We start from the raw sequence: 19,907 nt of genomic DNA, 5'->3' as shown, positions 1-19,907 counted from the left end.
CCTTGCTCCAGCTCCTATTGGCTGGGAGGGCTGTCTTTCAGGAAAGAAGAAAGCATGCACAGCCAGCTCCCCCACCTCTCTGCAGTCTCGCTGACTGCAGAGAGGCCCCTCTTCCAAGCGTACAAATGCGTATGCGAGGGCAGGGCAGAAGCATAGGGTCACTGGACCTGCGGTTCCCCGTTACGTGTGACTGTGGCCAGAATGTGAAATGAGTCTGTGTTGAACAAACCATGGTTAAAGCACTTTCCATGCCGTTTTTTCCTCTCTGAAAGAGGATATGCAGGTCTTGCTGTTATCTCCCTATATAGACCCTCTTGCTGAGGGCTCAACTTGTTAAAGTAAATCATGTTTTCACAGCATGTTTGTCAAGGATAAGACAACAAATCATAGTTTTGTTTTCATTAAGTCATTAATGGAAAGTGCAGACATATCTACATGAATAGGATTCTGCCTATATATTGTACAAGAAAATTAACACCTGGAAAAGTATATCGTAGCCTTTACATGCTTCAGTCACTGCCAAAACTATCTTTTTAGCTGTTCCTTGAGCTTACATCACCTGTCCACCCCAAAACCTGCTTGCATTTAAGAGCAATTTAACCTGCTTGAGGTTATATTTAAACAATCACTGAGCAAATATTTTATCCAGAACATCCTTATATCTTGCATAAGCTTGCAATGAAGGAAAGTCCCCCCCCCGCAAATATTTATAAACTGGTTCTCAAAGTGGTTTACATAAAGAAACAATAAAATAAATCTTCTCCATTCTTACCTTGAATTTTATACAAAAATATTCTGTATACAGATTTTGAGATTTTAAAACTGTGGAACTACAGTATACTGTTACATAATAATGCAATACAGGCGAACCTCACCATTTGCAGATCCAACATCCGTGGTTTTGTGTATCCGTGGTTGGGTAATTGACACCCCACCTTGGCATACACCGGGGGGGGGGGAGAGTTTGTAAAGGGTTAATTTCATGTATCTGCAGGTTCAGGGAGGCTGAAAATGACCTCAGAAGTCATTTCAGGCTGCCATTTTGAAGAGAGGAGCCATTTTGTGGCTCATTTGTGTAAATATTTTTAAACTATGATTTTCTGAAGACCAACCAGATTTGGGATTTTGGGGGGTATTGCTGGACACCTGGAGACCTGTGGAGCATGGTAGGGCCCTCCCCCCATTTTGGGGGCCCCCCTTTCAACATTTTCAGCAGTGTCTGTAGCCTCCAGGAATCAAACCCCCTGAGTCCCATTGATTCAATCACTCTGTACCTGCACTTCCATTATCTGCAGAACCCCCACAGATACCGGGGTTTGCCTGTAATATAATTTGTACAAGACTGCAATGTGTTAATTTGTGTGCCTATATGCTTAAAACATCTTAGATAGACAATAAAAATATATGGCTTTCATATGAATATGCTCTTCATTCCTTTGAAGGGAAAGATAGCAATATTAAGGACTAGAACTAAAGCATCTGTTCATGCACGCAAGTTTCATTACTTCATTACTGCAGCATCAAATGACGACTTTTACTACAGATCAAACATTACATATAAAATGTTCTCCACATCAAACACCAAGCCATTTTTCAATTAAGTCAGTTCATACTATGAACATACTATGAACTTTTAAAAGGCCCATATTTATGTTACTTTGGCGATGTGAAAGCTACTGAAACACAGCTTACTTCCACACAGCTCGGGTAATGTAGATATTGTGTGGCCACAGGGGAAAAGTTAAGATGGAATTTCTTCACACACCCTTATTGCCTCTGGAACCTGGAAAGTCAGGGGTGTAGTGGAGGGGTGTGCGTGCAGGGATGGCATCCCGGTATTTCTCGGCTTCTCTGGCTGTTGGGGTGGGCATGGCCATGGGGTCTGCCATGGAGAGCACATGCACTTTTGAATTTGCAACTATATCACTGTGGAAAGTAGCCACATCATCAACTCTTTCCACACCTTTTTGGCATTTCCACAGTGGTGAAGGAAGAAGGCACTCCATAGCAGCTTCCATACTATATTGAAGTAACACAGCAGTGGCCTCCAAGATTGGACCTATGGTTCTCCAAAACCTCTGGCTCATTAGTATTCCAGCTGCTGATCTGTCATCCTACTTATAAGTATAACACAGTTGGGCCAGCCTAGAGTTCTTTCTAGTTTCCAGAAGTGTTCTGCAGAAACTTGGGGAAGCTACGATCCTCCTCCTCCTCCAGTACTGGCTGTGCTTGAGGGAGTCCCTGATAGGGTATATAAATCTCAAACAATTAAGATCAGTTCCCTATATGCTACCATCATACAAACTTGACACACAGATGTTACCATAAAGAAAAATAAACTTCTCAGCCTATCTCAGACATTGCAAAGGTAAGCAGGAGGTCGAGGGATGTAAAGTACGCCATTTTTGGTATTTCTGAAAATCATATAATCACTTCAGACTTTGAAATTGGAGGCAAAATGCCAAATCAACACTAGCTACCAGCAGGGGTGTCAAACTCAATTTGGAGGTGATTTGGATTTGATTCTAATGCACCTCCGGGAGGGCGCACATAGTCTTGTGCTGCCTTCTGTCTCCTCGCACCCACATCCTGTCTCCCTTCCTTCCTTCCCCCTTTTATTTAACCTGCCATTTAAATTAGCTGAATACAATACTTTTTACACTAGAATATGCTCAGAAGGTCAATATATATATTTTTTTTATTTTTAAGAAGAAATTCTTCATATTTAAGCTGTTATTTGTTCTCAGATATCTAACACTTAATAAACAGATCAATAATTCCAAAACAACATCATGCCCTAAGAAAAGCAGAACCCCTCTCCTCCCTCACCCACTACTCACCCTTCTTTCTTCCTCCTCCTCCTCTTCCTTTTTGCACTCTCTTCCTTCCTTCCTCCCGACTTCCTCCCTCCCTTGCCAAGAGAAAAAGTGCCCCACGCCATCTTCTGACTTTGTCTTTATTCCTCCTCTTCCTCTCCTCTCTTCCTCTCTTGAGTTAGTGCTTTGCACACTGAAGAGCTCACCTTGAGGGAGGAGGAAGGGAGGTGTGTGGTGGCAGCAGCAGAGGAAGGAAGCAACCCACAGCTTCTGCTTATGAAGGAAGGAAGCAGAGCAAACACAGTGGGAGGGGAAGGAAATGTGGCAGTGGTGGCAGCTTGTCCTGGGGCACTTCAGGGCCTGGTCTATTGAGCTCTGTTTGCCAGCAGTTTAACATCCCTGAGCTACAGTGTCCATAGGAACTACACATGGCACAGTACAGCGGTCAAGTGTGACGGTTGACCAAGAATCCCCTAGTTTAATTCTGAATGAATGTGCTCTGATGTGCTGTAAGCTGGAGTTTCAGCTGCAGCAATAGATCTTGGGGTGGGGTGTGTGTGTGAGAGAGTGTCTGAAGTCTGTCAATGACAGATGTCCCTGCTTTGTCGCAGGGGGATAACAAAGCACCACCCACTGCCACCCTTGTGCAGAACCTTGCAAAAGCAGCTCTGCAGCCTTTGCCAGGTTTACCCAGCTTATTGTCTAAAGGAGGCATTAAACAAATCCCATTTTGTAAAAAAAACAACCCATCTTCTACAGACTGGCTTTGTGCAACTGGGTACTGGATCACCCTAAAGATCCTCCAGATTGAATCCTGGCTTACATTGTGTCACACAAGACTCTTCAGGCCTCTCTGCAATTAATGCAAAACATAAAATAAAAAATGGATCCTATGACACCCAACACAGCTTATTCATCACATGGGAAAGACCCACGCTGGCCATGAAAACAAAACAGAAGCTGTGAGCCAAACCACCAAAGACAAGCTGGGGACCTTGAGGGGAGGTGACAGTGATAGAGCAGATGCTTTGCTGATGTCGATTTTCAGGTTCACTCTCCACATCTCCAGTTATAGGGGCTCAGGTAGACCCCTGCCAACTGAGACAAGAAACTCTTTATACAGTGGCGGTTCTCTTCTATTTAGCAGAGGGAGAGCAGCTGTCCCTGCCCAACCCCAGCATGGCATCCCTTCAGTGGCTGGCTGTTACTGGTGTGTGTGTGATATATATATATAAAAACTGTGAGCCCTTTTTGGACAGGGAACCATCTTATTTGTTTCCCGCTTTCTTAATTCTCCTATGTAAACTGATTGGAGAACGTTTGTTGAAAAGCAGTATATAAATATTTGCTGTAGTAGTAAAGGCTAAGTTGTGCTGTGGAGTCGGTGTTGACTCCTGGCGACCACAGAGCCATGTGGTTTTCTTTGGAAGAATACAGTAGGTAGCAGGGAAAAGACCTGTAAAGGAGCTCAATACAATTTCTGTTTCCCCTCCTTTCCTGGTACCAAGCACTTTGAAAGCCACCATAGGTAGTTGGTGGACAGCATTTAGCCCGAGAGAGGCCCTGGATAATTCTGACAGGCCAGGGTTTGCTTTTAGCGCAACCTCTTTCAGCAATCAGCCATTCAGATTTCTGATTCCAAATACAAATGCTTAATGCTTTACCATTGACCTTATGTTTAAAAAGCACCAACTTGAGACTGAGGTTATTACTAATTTGGAATCCACTGACTTTATTTTCCAGTACAAGAACTCTTCTCTAAGGACTATCAGCTAGTTGAGATAACAATGCAATGAGGTAAGATTATTGCAGGGCTTGTTTTAACACAGGGATTCCCAATCTGGGTCCCCAGATGTTGTTGGACTACAGCTCCCATTATTCTGGCTTGTCTCCGAATACTCATGAACAGTTCTCATGGGATAGCCCATCCCAAGGCAACAAAAGAAGCTTTGAGCTAGCCCTCAGCTCTAGATTAATATACCTGCTTGTCAGTGACCAACTTTCCCTCATTTGCTTACTGGTGAATATTTGCCACAATCAGCATTTTTAATGCCTCTGATCACTGCACTGAATTAAGGTGGGGAAGGAAAAACTCTGCCAGAGCAGGTCAGCAATACTGCTTCCAAATGCATAACATCACCACTGTGGAAACAAGAATAAGTTGCTTTCCCAAAGTTTTGCTTCATGTTCTAGAAAAAACTATCCAAAAAATCCCAGCATTAATAGTTTTGTGGAGGTCAGATGGATCCACTTATGTGGCTTAGTTTTATTTTACCTGCGGCAGGTTTTCTAATCTATTCCTGCAATTCTTCATCTGGTAAATGTATGCAGTGTTTTTGGGGCAGTTGACCTGGATTCTCTCCAGATCACACAGAGTTCACCGTCACAGAGACTGCCTTGGACTCTGGCCAACCCAAAATGGATTTCACTTTGTTCTCTGAAATGACTGCATAAAATACTGCAGGAGCACAGTGTGGGGGCACACTTTGCTAATAAAGTAACATACAGGATGGGCATATTGGCTGACATGTTATGCACGCCAGTGCTGGCATTCCCAATCTGCTGGGGTCACTGCATACACGAACGGAACTCCCAGGGGTGTTGTGGTGGCAAAAGCATGTGGGCACTTCAGTGCCTTGTTGGAAACCATGGAAGCAGCGTTGCAGAAGTGCCCACATACTGTTTTAGTGGTTGTGCAACTGCTCACCTCTGCATTACCCCTGGAACTGTCAGCAGCCCCAGTGGGTCAGAACAGCTGATAATGGAGAGCACATCATGTTGGCCACTGACTAGAGACCAGCAAAACGTTGTAACCTGTGTTGTGTTGCATCCGCATTACAAATTAACCTGGCACTGCAAGTTGTACTATTGGAACAAGGTTAAAGCTCCTTTTTCTACAACAGTCATTCATGGCAAATACTGGCACTGGGAACGGGGAATCTCCTCCAATCTTGCCATAATATTTTCAGATTTTGCATGTTATTTCCATCTCATCAGGTCATTATTTTAGTCAGAAGCAAACAGTGCCTTTGTCTTAGTTATGAATTTTGTTTTGTTGTGTGTGTGTGTGAGAGAGAGAGTATGTGTGTGATGAGAATTTTGGAATTCAGGGGTTCAAAATGGAACTGCTGCAATTCAGAACTCTACATCCCATTATGGGCTGGGCCCAACTGCTTCAAACTCAGGATTCATTTTGCCCCTGGTGCTGCCAGCCAGTCTTCCCTGACACTTCCCCCCTCTCCCCCGCCCGGCTTCCAAAATGGAAGAACCTTCTGGTCGAGACACACCTGCAAACATTCAGGAGCATTCAGGCCAGTTAAGGAGCAGTCTCCAAGTTCTCTTATCTTCAGGGAGCTTCCCTTGTTGCCAGGGAATAAATTACCCACAAGGGTAAGTTGGCTTGGGAGGAGTGGCAGGGAGGGCTGGGGTAAGATCCCATGTGTTTGTTTGTTTGTTTCACAAGCTGTCTTGAAAAAAGCTCAGAAAGACCTTTCCCTCCTGAGAATTCCTCCAGAAACGCCCTCCCCACAATAGGGGTGATGTGGGGGAATTGCTAATCACTGCTTTCTGGGGATTTTTTTCTGCTGCATACCAGGCCACTGTGTTGGGGCTGGCCCTGTTTTGTCATAGGATGTTGGTTTAACTGGTCCTTTGTCCTGTTCCAGTTACATCATTCTGTGATTCTATGAAACAATTGGCTGGTTCACCCTTATTTAGCTGGCAACCTTCTTTGCATGATGAATGTCCACCACCACACACCTAAGGTAACAAGCAACAAGGTGCTCTACATAGCAGCCTGTGATGGAATGGTGCAGAACTACTTTCATGCAAATTGGCTTAGAAATCTTTGAAACTGTTAGTCATAAGAGGCAGTTGTTGTTGTTGTTGTTACATTTATATCCCGCTCTTCCTCCAAGGAGCCCAGAGTACTACATACTTAAGTACTACATACTTAAGTTTCTCTTTCACAACAACCCTGTGAAGTAGGCTAGGCTGAGAGAGAAGTGACTGGCCCAGAGTCACCCAGCTAGTATTATGGCTGAATGGGGATTTGAACTCGGGTCTCCCTGGTCCTATTCCAGCACTCTAACCACTACACCACGCTGGTTAGAGAGTGATGGAAGTTGGATGTGAAGTTCAGTTAAAGTGGAGATTTGGGTCTGGGTAGGAACAGTCTCAAAGAGGAGGAATTCTGAGACTCAAAGGATAAGGCAGTCTAAAAAAATAAATAAAGGACTAGCTTAGGACAGTCTGTAATAAAGACAGGGTTGTGAAGTACAGTTCTGGAAATTCAAAGATGAAAATATTGTGTGCAAAGAAACTAAGTGCTGTGAGAAGTTCAAATCATCAACTTTGTAACCAAGCAAGAGTTCAGCCCTATTAATCAGCAGTGTAACAAACACACCTCAGATAACATCTTTAAATATTCTTCTTTTGTTTTAAAGTACATCTGACTGAGTGCTTTCTGTAACAAACCCTCCTCACGTCTGCAAAGCCGGGTAAAGAAACCAAGCAGGTTCATCGTATAATTGCTAACAGCAAAAATATAAGTACACTGTACAAGCCGAAGTAACATCTAAGGTAAAAAAACAACCACCCCTGGAAAGAAACTTTACACATATCCCTGACTCAGATCAAATGCCATACAGCCCAATTTTGTTCTGTTTGCAACTATATACCACTTTTAGACTATTTAATCCCCAAACCAGTTAACAATAAGTAGACAAAGACTTAGCATAAAACATCATTAAAAAATAAAATAAAAACAGAAAACCAACAATAGTAAAATACAAAATATCAACTATTGAAAGTAGAAAAACGGAAAAAACAAATTCTGGAAATAAAAAGGAAAAATAAAAAGCAGTTTGAACTGCCATTCTAGAAGACCCAATGATACTGATCTGGTAGGTTTCCCTCAAGAGGAAATTCCAGAAGCCAGGAGCCACCACCGGAAGGAAGCATTGATCATGAACTAAAATCTAGCCTCCTTATGAGGTGGTACTGCCCCAACAGAACTTCATCTTTGTTCTTGGGAGGAATTCATATAGGAAAAGAGGTATCAATTTGCCTAATTCTTCCACATTAAAACCCTTAGTTGTACAGAGCAGGGAGACCTTACCGTACAAAGCAGGATGGCTGGGCTAGTGTGTGAATTGGCCCTGTAATTTATACATCAAATTAAGTGGGAATGATATTGCACCACTCAAGGAAGATACGTCTCTAAATGGCTGCAATTCTAAATTATCCATATACACCCTCTCAACTCTGTCTCTCTCTCACACACACACCCTTATTCCAAAGTGCTGTGAAGATCTATACACGCTAGAAAAGAGCCATTCCTTTCCCTGTAAACAAACACTGGTAACTAACTAAAGACTAACTAAATGGGCTTCTATCATTTCTGTAACATGTCTTTCTAAAACAAAGGTAAAAAGATGTCTGTGTAGAAACAATGGCTAGATATAACTCCATGCTGGCCCAGACCAGACAGATTATGATTCTTTTAAAAAATCCATTCACACATAGGTCAGCTTTATTAGATTATATGCAAGTTTTAAAACCAATTAAGAGAAAAGGAGAAACAAGTGACTTCCGTCTGCAAGCTAGGGTGAATACAGGCACACATGTGTGCTCACATTCATTCCTGTACTGCTGCAGAAACAGAAAACAATCTGCTGCTACAGGTAATGCTAACAAACAGAATGGGTCTGGTACCTATAGGGATTCAGATGTAGGATGACACAGCTAGAGAATGCCATATGACCTGGTATTTCCATTAGGTGCCGGCCGCCTTGGCATCACTCTGAAAACCTGATACTTACTCTTGAACGGCTCTAGCTATAGAGAGGGCCGTGGATCCAGTTTCATTAACACTATCCAAGGTCACATTTGGCAGGTCATCGTCATCACTGTCACTTTTGATTTGTCTGGGAGACAGGCCACGGGGATCCATTTGTGCTAGGAAAAAGAAAGAGACACAATGGGTTAAATCTAGTACAGGGACAACTATGGGGAACACCTATATTGCGCAGGAGTGATATAGGAAGATGCTGAAAGGCATCATCTCATACTGCGCAGGAGGAGGCAATGGTAAACCCCTCCTGTATTCTACCAAAGGCAACCACGGGGCTCTATGGTCACCAGGAGTGGACACCGCCTTGATGGCAAAACTTTACCTTTACCACAATTTAATTCGGCCTAGTCTGTAGATATATTTAATGGTAATGATCAGAACCCTGAACTGGGCCAGGAAACTGATAGTCAGTGTAGCTGATGTAAGACAGGTGTGATATGTTCCTAATAACTCACACCTGTCAACAATCTGGCAGTCATGTTTGCACCAGCTGAAGTTTCTGGACTATTTTCAAGAGCAACCCTGAATGGCTTGGATCCAGGGTATTTAAGAGAACACCTCCTTCCTCATCAAACCCGTCACCTATTAGGACAATTGGATGAGGACCGATTGCAGTTGCCACTGGCTCATCTGATGGTGACCCAAAGCCAGGCCTTGTCTAGGGGTGCTGGAATATGCCCTCAAACAGAATTAGAGCCTCCCCTAATTCTGGTTGTTTTTAAGAAATAGCTGAAGATATACCTATTTAATCAGGTCTTTAGTTAATAGTTTTAAAGTTTATACTGTTAGAGATTTTTTAAACTGTTTTAATTATTTTAATATTTTAATTGTTGTTGGTTCTGTTTTAAATTTTGGTATATTTTGTAAACGGCCCTGAGATTTGTATGTTGGGCAGTATAGAAATACACTAAATTAATAAATAAATGTAGAGTGTGGTAATTCTCTGTTCTGAACAGAATTGTCTATTCTGTTCTTCAGTGCATGGACCACTGATGCTAGATTTGAGAGGGATGCAGTTGATGATACAGTCCTATTCTCTGAATTTTATAAACACACACATGCACACTGATAGGTAATCATCTTGTTTTTCAAGTATGAGGAGTTTTGGTCTGAGTTTTTGGCACTATTTGTGTTGTAAATGTAATGTATGTATGTACTTTTCTGTAATTAAATTTAATTTTTTAAGGTAATCATTTTATATATAATTTGTAATGTTACTCTACTCTACTAATAAAAAAAGCAAGGAGGCATAAAGAAGTAGTCTAGTCTTGCAGTGTGATCCTAAAGATGTTTTCACAGAAGCTAATGCTACTGGGTTTGATGGGACATTTCCTATTCAGGCTGAAACTAGATGTTACAGAGAAAATAGTAGCCCTACATCTTCCCTCCATCACATCAAGCCAACAACTACAGGTTACTCACCTGTAACGTTGGTTCTTCTAGTGGTCATTTGCACTTCTACACAAATGGACTATGCGCCTGCACAGAGACCACATTGGAATCTCAATAACAAGCTCGATTTCTCCTGCTTTGGCCAGTAACCCCACCTCCAGCCGCTCCTCATCCCCTCAATCACAGAGTCAAGCTTCAGTGACCCAAGCAGGGAGGACGGAAGGGCTTGTAGAAGTACAGATGACCACTAGAAGAACCAACGTTACTGGTGAGTAACCTGTAGTTCTTCAATGTGGTCTCTTGTCTTCTACACAAATGGGCGCATCACAAGCAAGCACCCAAGGTGCAGGAAAAACAGAGACAATTGGTAAACGACCAGGAACAACCTTATTTCTGGACAAGCAGATCAACTGAAAATAGACTGCAGGACACTCCTGCCAAATACAGGACCGGGTCTCACAATCCGTGAGACCTGGTTTGGGGCTGTGAGCGGGAAGAGTGGGCTAAGCCTGCTCTCCCTGCTCACAACTGGGGAGGGAGCCCTGGTCGGCCGGATCGGCTGCCCACACGGTTGCCGGCTCTGAGCCAGAGCCAGTGGGGGCTGGGGGGAGCGGGGGCCAATTGGCCCCCACAAGCTCTAGCATGCCCTGCACGAGCATTCAGGGCATGCTGGTGTGACCCCCAGAGCCGGGAGGCGGCTTTTCGCCTCCCCTCCGGCGGCTACTCACGATACAATAGCCTGAGTTTGCAGAGCACTCGCTCCGCAAACCCGGGGTAAGGGGTGGGCTACAGGAGCGGGTTCTTACGACTGAAGAAAATCGGGCTAGCAGAGGCTAGCCCGATTTTCTTCAATTGTGTGAATAGCCCCACAGCATCATTACGTGCTCTAACATCAATAGCATAATGTTCTATAAATGAATGGGGTGAAGCCCAAGTAGTGTCCTGACAAATAGTGTCCAATGGGACCGCCCGATCAAAGGCCACAGACCGAACAGAGTGGGCCTTTATAGTAGAAGGCTACTGTTTATGTGCCAACTGGTAACACAACTCAATAGTGGAGACTATCCACCTGGACATGGACTGGGCCAATACTTGAAGTCCCTTTTGAGGCCCATCATACAGGATAAACAAGGAGTGACACTTCCTCCACTCAGCAGGTCTCTGCATGTAAAAGGACAGAGTCCTTCGCACATCCAAACAATGTAACCGTGGCTCCGCATCTGATGAAAGATTTGGAAAGAACACTGGTAAAGTGAGTGGGGATGAATGGTGAAACATGGACACCACTTTAGGCAGGAACTTGACATCTGTCCTGAGAACAACCTTGTCCTTATGGAACTGCAGGTACGGTTGGTCAGCCCACAGGGCCTGCAACTCACTAACACGCCTGGAGGAGGTAACTGCCACCAAAAAGGTGACCTTCCAAGCCAACAGACGAGGGTCAATAGAACCAGAGGCTCAAAGGATGGTCGGAGAAGACCAGCCAGAACCACAGACAGATCCCAGGCCGGGGCCATAATAGGGTCATCTGGGTACAAGAGTGTCAGTCCCTTCAGGAAAATTTTAACCACCAGCTCCCTGAACCAGGAGGCCCGATCCGAGGGGGAACGTGCCACAATGGCAGCCAAATATACCTTAACAGAAGCAAGCTTCAACCCAGATTTTTTAAGAGACAGAAGGTAATTACATATGACTTGAACAGATGGATTGTCCACATCAAACCCCTGTAGGTCAGCAAAAGACCTGAACCGTGTCCACTTGAGATCATAGGACTTGCTAGCAGACGGCTTCCTAGCCACCACCAACACCTCCTGCAGTCTCAGGGGGAAGTTGGGAGGACCTGCCATGCGGTCAAGTGGAGGGACTGGATGTCTGGGTGCAACACCCTGCCCTGTTCCTGTGACATCAGGTCCGTCCAAACAGGGAGAGTCCTCCAGTTCAGAGCCATGTGGGTCAGAGCCGGAAACCAGGGCCTCCTGGCCCACCATGGGGTGATCAGGATAGCCCTGGCCTGATCCACTCTCAACTTGTTCAGGACCCTGGGAATGAGAGGGAATGGGGAAAACATATAGGAGCGGGCTTACCCAGGACTGAACAAAAGCATCCCCCATCGACCCTATGCCCAATCTCCCCCCCCCGGAGCAATACAGGGGGCACTGAGCATTATTGTCCTGTGAGGCAAACACAACCAGAGTTGGTACAGCACCAGGGGTGATGCAAAACATTGAAATCAGTGCGATTTTAAAAAATATTTATTTTTCGCAATATGAGAACAAGTTGTTCTAGTAAGAACTAATCTGCTTACTTTCCTTTCACTATACAACTGGACTAAATTTGGTTCAAATAGTGGTCCGCAAGTTAGATCTCTTGCACCTCAAATGTTCACGCATCCATCATCTTGGATGGGGGTGGGTGGCATCATTACAAACTATACCATTGTGGTGCCCTTGTGTGTCACGCACGACAACTGTACCAAATTTGCTCCACATTGGTTAGACAGTCCTCAAGTTAGTGCACTTGCACCTTAAAAGTTCACACATCTGCCATCTTGAATTGGGGTAGATGACATCACCACAAACTATGGCATTGAGGTTTCCCCATGTGCCCCTACAGCTCTAGCAAATTTGGTTCAAATGGTTAGGCAGTTCACAACTTAGCCCACTTGCGCCTCAAAAGTGAATACACGAGGCGCAGTAGTAAGGCCAAACGGCATTCCCTTGAATTGATAGGTGATCCCACCTATCTGAAACCTTAGGAAGAACCGATTTTGAGGCCTTATGGACATGTGGTAATATGCATCTTTTAGGTCCAATGAGACCATCCACATGTCCCTGTGAAGGACAGCCATGATGTTCGGTACTGACAGCATATGAAACCATATGTAGATAAGATGCCAGTACAGAGCCCTTAAGTTCAAAATAGGGTGTTGGCCCCCGTCCGGTTTCGGTACCAGGAATTACCGGGAGAAAAACCCCAGACTGTTTGGGTTTGATAAGACTTCTATCACTTCCTTCTCTAGTAGAACGGTGACATCTTGATCCAGTTCTGGCGTGTGGGGGGTCACCACAGCTCTGGATATCGGACACAACCCCTGAAATTCCATGGCATAGCCTATGCACACTACTGTCAGGACCCACTGATCCATGGTCACCCTTTCCCAAGTCTCTGTGAAGGGGCTCAGACAAGTCCCCAAAGCGCCCCAAGTCATTGTTTCTTAGCTGGGACACTTGTGTGGGGCTTTTGGAAAGACTGCTTACCAGGCTGGCTGTCCGACTTCAATTTTGTGGGGAACTTATTGGCCTGAAAGGACCATTCTGAGGATAGCTGATGGTACAACTGGGATTTTTGAGCCTGATGAGGCAACCACATAGGAGTCTTCTGCATCTTAGGCAACTGAGAAGCGTATGACATGGAATGTGCTGTGTTCCTTAACGTTTGCACCTTCTGGAGCGTATCATCAGTCTGCTCTGAGAATAGGTTTGAGTCCTCAAAGGGCAAGTCCTCCACCCTGGTGCGGACCTCAAAATGTAGGCCTGAAGACCTCAACCAGGTGTGGCGCCGTAATGCCACCGACGTAGCCATGACCTTGGCCACACACTCTATGGAGTGCCGGTCAGAGCACAATTCCTGCTTGGACACGTGAACCGCCTCTCAAAGAAAGGACTTTGCAGCATCCTGTTTATCCTGAGGAAGGAGATCCAAAAAGGGACTCACCTTTTCCCACAAGAAGTGGTTATACTGGGCATTGTAGGCCTGGTAATTGGCCACTCTAAAGTGCAATGCCGCAGCAGAATATAGTCTTCTCCCAAAGAAGTCCAATTTTTTGCCTTCTTTATCACCCGGGGGCAGATTGACTGTGCCCCCGATATTGCTGCAAAGAGGACTACACCACAATAGAGTTGTGGATTGGATGACTCTTCGAAAAGGCCGTGTCCTCTTGAAACTGAACCCTGTAAAAGTTTTCAAGGCACCGATTGGGTTGAGAAAGCATATTAGGTCTCTTCCAATGTGCTTTCACCACCTTCAAAAGTGCAGTGTTAAATGGCCAAGTCGCTGAGACCTTGGCCTCAGAGTCAATTAGGCTAAACAGCGGGTCCAATTCACCCTCTTGTGAGTTACCCAAATTCACCCCCAAAGCGGAAGCCATATGAGTCACATAGACTGTATAGAGTTTCAGGTCCTCTGAGGGGGATACCAGCTACGAATCCGAGTTGATATCGAGGGGTGATGATCCCAGGGAAACATCCTCTGAATCTGGGGAGCAGTCCTCACTGTCCGACGCAGGATGGAGAGGAATAGCTAGCTCCTGGGTAGCAGGGTTCAATCCCGGGGGGAACCAGGCTCCGAGACTGGAACCAACTCGCGGTGCTCCGATGGCACGTATAGAGCCAGTGCTTCACAATCCCCTCGATCCCAAGGGGAACTATGCGGAGAGCGGGAACATGGGCAAACCACTGAGTGAGAAAGAGGGGCCCTCTCTGGCCCAGGAACTGAGAACTGACCGTAAGTGCAGTCCTCCGAGTAGTGTAGCCCATAGCCTGGCGTAGCCTGCATAATCTGACATGCTGTCTTATCGATATCGGTCGTATGAACTGAAATCTGGGCACCAAGAGTTATACGCATGCTCAGCATCTACCAAAGGGGAGCGATAGTCTAAAGTGAGGCATCGATCCCGATAACCTCAGGAAACATCCTGGAGGTACGGCAAAGAGCGATCTTCCTGATATCGATGTGGGGGGGATTGACGGCACAGCAGCCATGAGGCGTGTTCATCAAGCTTAGGGGGGGAATACGGTTCCTCTCCCAAAGAATCATTGTCAGAATCCTCCACTGTAGCCGCATCCAAGGCTTCTGATGGCTCAGGGGAAACAGGTCGCACTTGCCTCATAGGCTTTTGTGGCTGGTCCTGCTGGACGACCCAAGACCTCTTATGGATCGAAGCCAAGGAGGCCAAAGCACCCGAAGCTTTCCTTTTCAGAGGAGGAGGCTGCTCCAGATCCAGCGACTAACGCTTGCACGCCTTAGATCACTTCTTTTTTGCTTTCGGCTGCGGTGCTGATGAGACCGGTGAAGTCCGAGAAGTCACCTACGGCTGATAAGAGGGGAGCTTCTCTGAGCGTGCCCTTTCCTCCGATGCTGGAGTCATGTGAGCATCCAAGACCGCTGGTCCCAGTACCGAGATCGAAGGTTCGACTCCTCCAGCAGAGGAAGCGGGTCAGTCTGCCGATACTGAGACGGCCATTCCGAAGGACTGTTTAAATTGTAAGGCTTCTGAAGAACAGAGAGCCAAATCCCACAGGGCTGCGCACAAGCGAGAGGCCCTATAATGGTGAACCTGCTTAGTAAACTTCTGGCAATGTGAGCAGTTCTTGACTATTTGGGACTCCCCTAAGCAAAGGAGGCACTCCAAGTGCGTTTCCAGGGAAGGAGCTTAGCTCCACAAGTGATGCACTTCTTGAAGTTATTTGTGCCCGGCATGCACACTGAAGGCCAGCTGGCCAACACGCTCCATCCCAGCTGGGAACGGAGCTCGAGGGAAGAAGTGAGGAAATAAAACGCAATGCAAGAAAAAAAAAACACCACTGCATGAAGTGAAAATTAAAATAAAGGAAGAGAGAAAACAGGAGAAAAACAACCAGGATAGGCTCAATCCAAAAGATTGTAGAGCTGAGAGACTCACAATGTTTGCTCAAGCGCGGACAAAGAAAGACTGAGGGGATGAGGAGTGGCGCAGCTATATATAGTGGCTGGGGGTGGGGGTGGCAGAGTTACCGCCAAAAGCAGGAGAAATTGAGCTTGTTAGATTCCAACATGGTCTCTGTGCAGGCGCATAGCCCATTTGTGTAGAAGACAGAGACCACGTTGAAGAACAACAAAAATATGATATTATTGAGTAGCAAGTCCCCAGACCCACTTCATTAGCTATCATTTGCTGGAGGAGTGACATTTGTAATGATACAAAGCCATGCATTTTGGTTTACTACATACGAACAAGGAATAGAGGCTGGTTCAGAGACAGGAGTCCTACTCAGGCATTATTGGAACTGTCTACAGTGTTCACAGTTGCAATGCCGCCTGGCAAGCCCTGCTGCTCACACTGATGTCATACACAAAATGCTCCCCCACCTCCAGTCCCACTTGTAGGGTTCTTGTCTCTTCCGACAAATGATGCTCTCAGGGAGAGTTTTTCCTATGATTAGGAATACTGGGGTGTCATCATTCCTAATCGCAAAAAAGATCGCTCCCTGGATATAGTGTTTGTCTGAAGAGACAACTGCCACACTAGTGGGGTTAAGTAGCACATCAGCACAATGGCAGGGCTTGCCAGGCAGCCTTGAACAGAGCTGTTGGTTTTGGCAGCAGCTTCACCATCTCTCAACATCTTGTTTCCATCCAAGTAGGCTTAGAATGGCAATTTTTACTTTTATCATTACTTGCAAAATTGGATAGTTTTGAATTCAGGTGTAGATAAAATGGACCACCTGCTTGCCTTAATGAACACTGCAATGCCATAATAAAATGTAGGAGCCTAAATACGAGTTAGGCATGGGAAAAGTAACAGGTGAGAGATATGCAGGAACAGGTTGGAGATCTGTTAAGTATCATCTTAGAAATAGAACATTCAGATTACTTCTCAGAAGGTCCCTGTCTGCATTCCATATGGTGATCTTCCTTTTCCAGGACACTGTCTATTAATAGCCATTCTGCCTGGCTGCAACAGGGGGAGAGAGGGCACAACGCAACCCACCAAATCATCTTAACTGGTACCAACTGCCATTTGCTTATATTATTATTATTATGTCTTGTTTACACAGTCAGGCAGGTGTTATTGACTGGTTTGCTTTATCCAGACATCGAGTCCTTCCCAAGGACCTGGGGTGTCAGAATTGTGTTATCAATATTGTTCTTGTTGTTATTATAGATATCATCACAGAATATAGGCTGTTCCCAGTAAAGTTGCTTTTTGTAATTGGCTGATGGTGATTTCTGTGGCCCCTATGGTGTTGAGGTGCTCTTCAAGATCTTTTGGAATTGCACCTAGGGTGCCAATTACTACTGGGATTATTTTGGTGTTCTTCTGCCACAGCCTTTCAATTTCAATTTGTAGATCTTTGTATTTTGTGATTTTTTTCTATTTCTTTTTCTTCTATTCTGCTATCCCCTAGTATTGCTATGTCGATTATTTTGACTTGTTTTTCTTTCTTCTCGACTACAGTTATATCTGGTGTATTGTGTGGCAGATGTTTGTCTGTTTGTAGTCGGAAGTCCCATTATATATTTGCATCTTCATTTTCTACTACTTTTTCAATGTCATGGTCCCACCAATATTGTTGTTGTTGTTTTATCAAATTTGTATACCGCCCCAAACTTTCATCTCTGGGCAGTTTACAATAACATAAAACCAGTTAAAAACATATACAAAAACTTAAAAACAATTTTAAAATAACCAGAAATTAAAACCCAAAAATATTAGGAAGCAGAGAGAGCTTGGGCAAAAAGATGGGTTTTCAGGTGTTTTTTTGAAAATTGCCAGAGATGGGGAGGATCGTATCTCAGCAGGGAGCGCATTCCACAATCTCGGGGCAGCAACCGAGAAGGCCCGTCTCTGTGTAGCCATGAAATGAATTGGCGGCAACTGGAGACGGACCTCCTCAGATGACCTCAATGGGCAGTGGGGCTTGTAATGAAGAAGACACTCTCTTAAATACCCAGGGCCTAAGCCATTTAGGGCTTTATAAGTTATAACTTTGTATTTTGCCCGGAAACCTATTGGCAGCCAGTGTAGCTCCATCAACAGAGAAGTAATGTGGTCTCTCTGAGATGACCCAGAGACCAACCTGGCTGCCACATTCTGAATCAACTGAAGTTTCCGGACTACGTACAAAGGCAGCCCCACGTAGAGCGCATTACAGAAGTCCAGTCTGGAGGTTAACAACAAATGTACCACTGTTTTGAGATAATTAATCTTGAGAAACGGGCGCAGCTGGCGTATCAGCCGGAGCTGATAGAAAGCACCCCTAGCCACCGCCTCAACCTGAGAAACCAGGGAGAGGTGTGAATACAGAAGTACTCCCAGACTGCAAACCTGTTCCTTTTGGGGAAGTGTGAACCCATCTAGAACAGGCAGATCAAAATCATCTCTAGAGTTCTGACCCCACACTATTACTATTATTATTATTATTACATTTATATCCCGCTCTTCCTCCAAGGAGCCCAGAGCGGTGTACTACATACTTGAGTTTCTCTTTCACAACAACCCTGTGATGTAGGTTAGGCTGAGAGAGAAGTGACTGGCCCAGAGTCACCCAGCTAGTTTCATGGCTGAATGGGGATTTGAACTCGGGTCTCCCCGGTCCTAGTCCAGCACACTAACCACTACACCACGCTGTACCTCTGTCTTATCTGGATTCAGCTTCAGTTTATTCTCCCTCATCCAGCCCATTACTGCTTCCAGGTAGGCATTTAGGGAGGATATGCCAACTCCTGAAGAGGCTGACATGGAGAAATAGATCTGGGTGTCATCAGCGTACTGGTAACACCCAGCTCCAAATCCCCTGATGGTCTCTCCCAGCGGTTTCATGTAGATGTTAAAAAGCATTGGAGAAAGTACGGAGCCTTGAGGGACACCATACTTAAGCTCAGATTTTGAAGGGCAACTGTCTCCAATCAACACCACCTGGAATCTATCCGAGAGGTAGGAGCGGAACCAGTGTGAAACAGTGCCTCCCACCCCCAACCCCCTCAGACGTTCCAGAAGGATACTGTGGTCGATAGTATCAGAAGCTGCTGAGAGATCCAAAAGGACCAACAGAGTCACACTTCCTCTGTCAATTCCCAATTGGAGATCATCCATCAGGCCGACTAAGGCAGTCTCCAACCCATAGCCCACCTGAAAACCAGTTTGAAATTGGTCTAGATAATCAGTTTCCTCTAAGACTGCCTGGAGCTGAGTGGAGCTTTTCCCCTCACATCATTATCTTCTAAGTGGCCACTCCAGCTGGTTGCTATACAGCTTGAAAATCTGGGTACCTTCTTTTTTGTTTTCTTTCTATCTCCTCATGCCTTTTTCTTTTTGTGCTGTGGCTATTAAAACTGGAAGCCTGCAGGCAGGGCCTGCGTCAGTATGTCTATGTACAGCACCAGGGGTAATGCAAAACATTTTGCTGCCCAAAGCAAAAGACAATATAGTGCCCCCCACCCCCATCAGGAGACAGTGCTCATCATTGTCAGCCCATGCTGCCGAGGCAGGCAGCAGCGGCAGCAACATGTGAACATTTCCAGACAGTACCAACACACCAGTGGAAGAGACATCCCTAGCTCAAAGTAGTTGTGGAAGAGGCAGTCCTAGCTCAAGCTGGAGGAGAAAGAACAGTGCCCCAGCAAAGTGAGGAGGGGGAAATGAACAGCATCCCACAGTGGGGTGAGGAAGGGCAGTAGATGGCAGGGTAGTACTGCAGTGGCAAGGCCTGGCACTTGTCCCCTGTGCTTCTCCAAACCCATGTCTGAGGCAACCGCCGCACCCTTCCCCATTGAAGGGCTGCCTCTGTACAGTGCTTGGAAAAGTTTAGGAATAATTATAACACCACCACTACTAGCAGGGAAACCTCTACAGAACAACTTGAATCAGGGGCATAGCAAGGTTGGTGTGTGCCCAGAGACAAGATTTTAAAATGGGCCCGCCCTCACTGAAGCTCAGCTCATAAAGTAAAGAAATCTTAAATGAAGCTGAATAGTGGTAACAAAAAGCATTCTCTCTCTCTCTCTCTCTCTCTCTCTCTCTCTCTCTCTCTCTCTATGTGCCACAATAGAATATCATCCTAACTTATTTTTTAAAAGGTTTTGTA

At 45.3% G+C, this 19,907-nt stretch overlaps 1 protein-coding gene across 1 annotated transcript in view; it reads right to left on the bottom strand.

Moving 5' to 3' along the window:
• The window catches only part of KLF12 (KLF transcription factor 12), a 298,698-nt gene that overhangs the window by 84,473 nt on the left and 194,318 nt on the right, over nt 1-19,907 (bottom strand). Inside the window, exon 5 of the mRNA XM_053312269.1 lies at nt 8,639-8,774. Coding sequence (XP_053168244.1) covers nt 8,639-8,774 — 136 coding nt within the window. The remainder of the gene's footprint in view (nt 1-8,638; nt 8,775-19,907) is intronic.

Source organism: Hemicordylus capensis, chromosome 3 (genome assembly GCF_027244095.1).
Source record: "Hemicordylus capensis ecotype Gifberg chromosome 3, rHemCap1.1.pri, whole genome shotgun sequence".
Classification (NCBI taxonomy): domain Eukaryota; kingdom Metazoa; phylum Chordata; class Lepidosauria; order Squamata; family Cordylidae; genus Hemicordylus; species Hemicordylus capensis.
The sequence above is the reverse complement of the archived record's forward strand: the minus strand, read 5'-3'. Positions and strand labels throughout refer to the sequence as shown.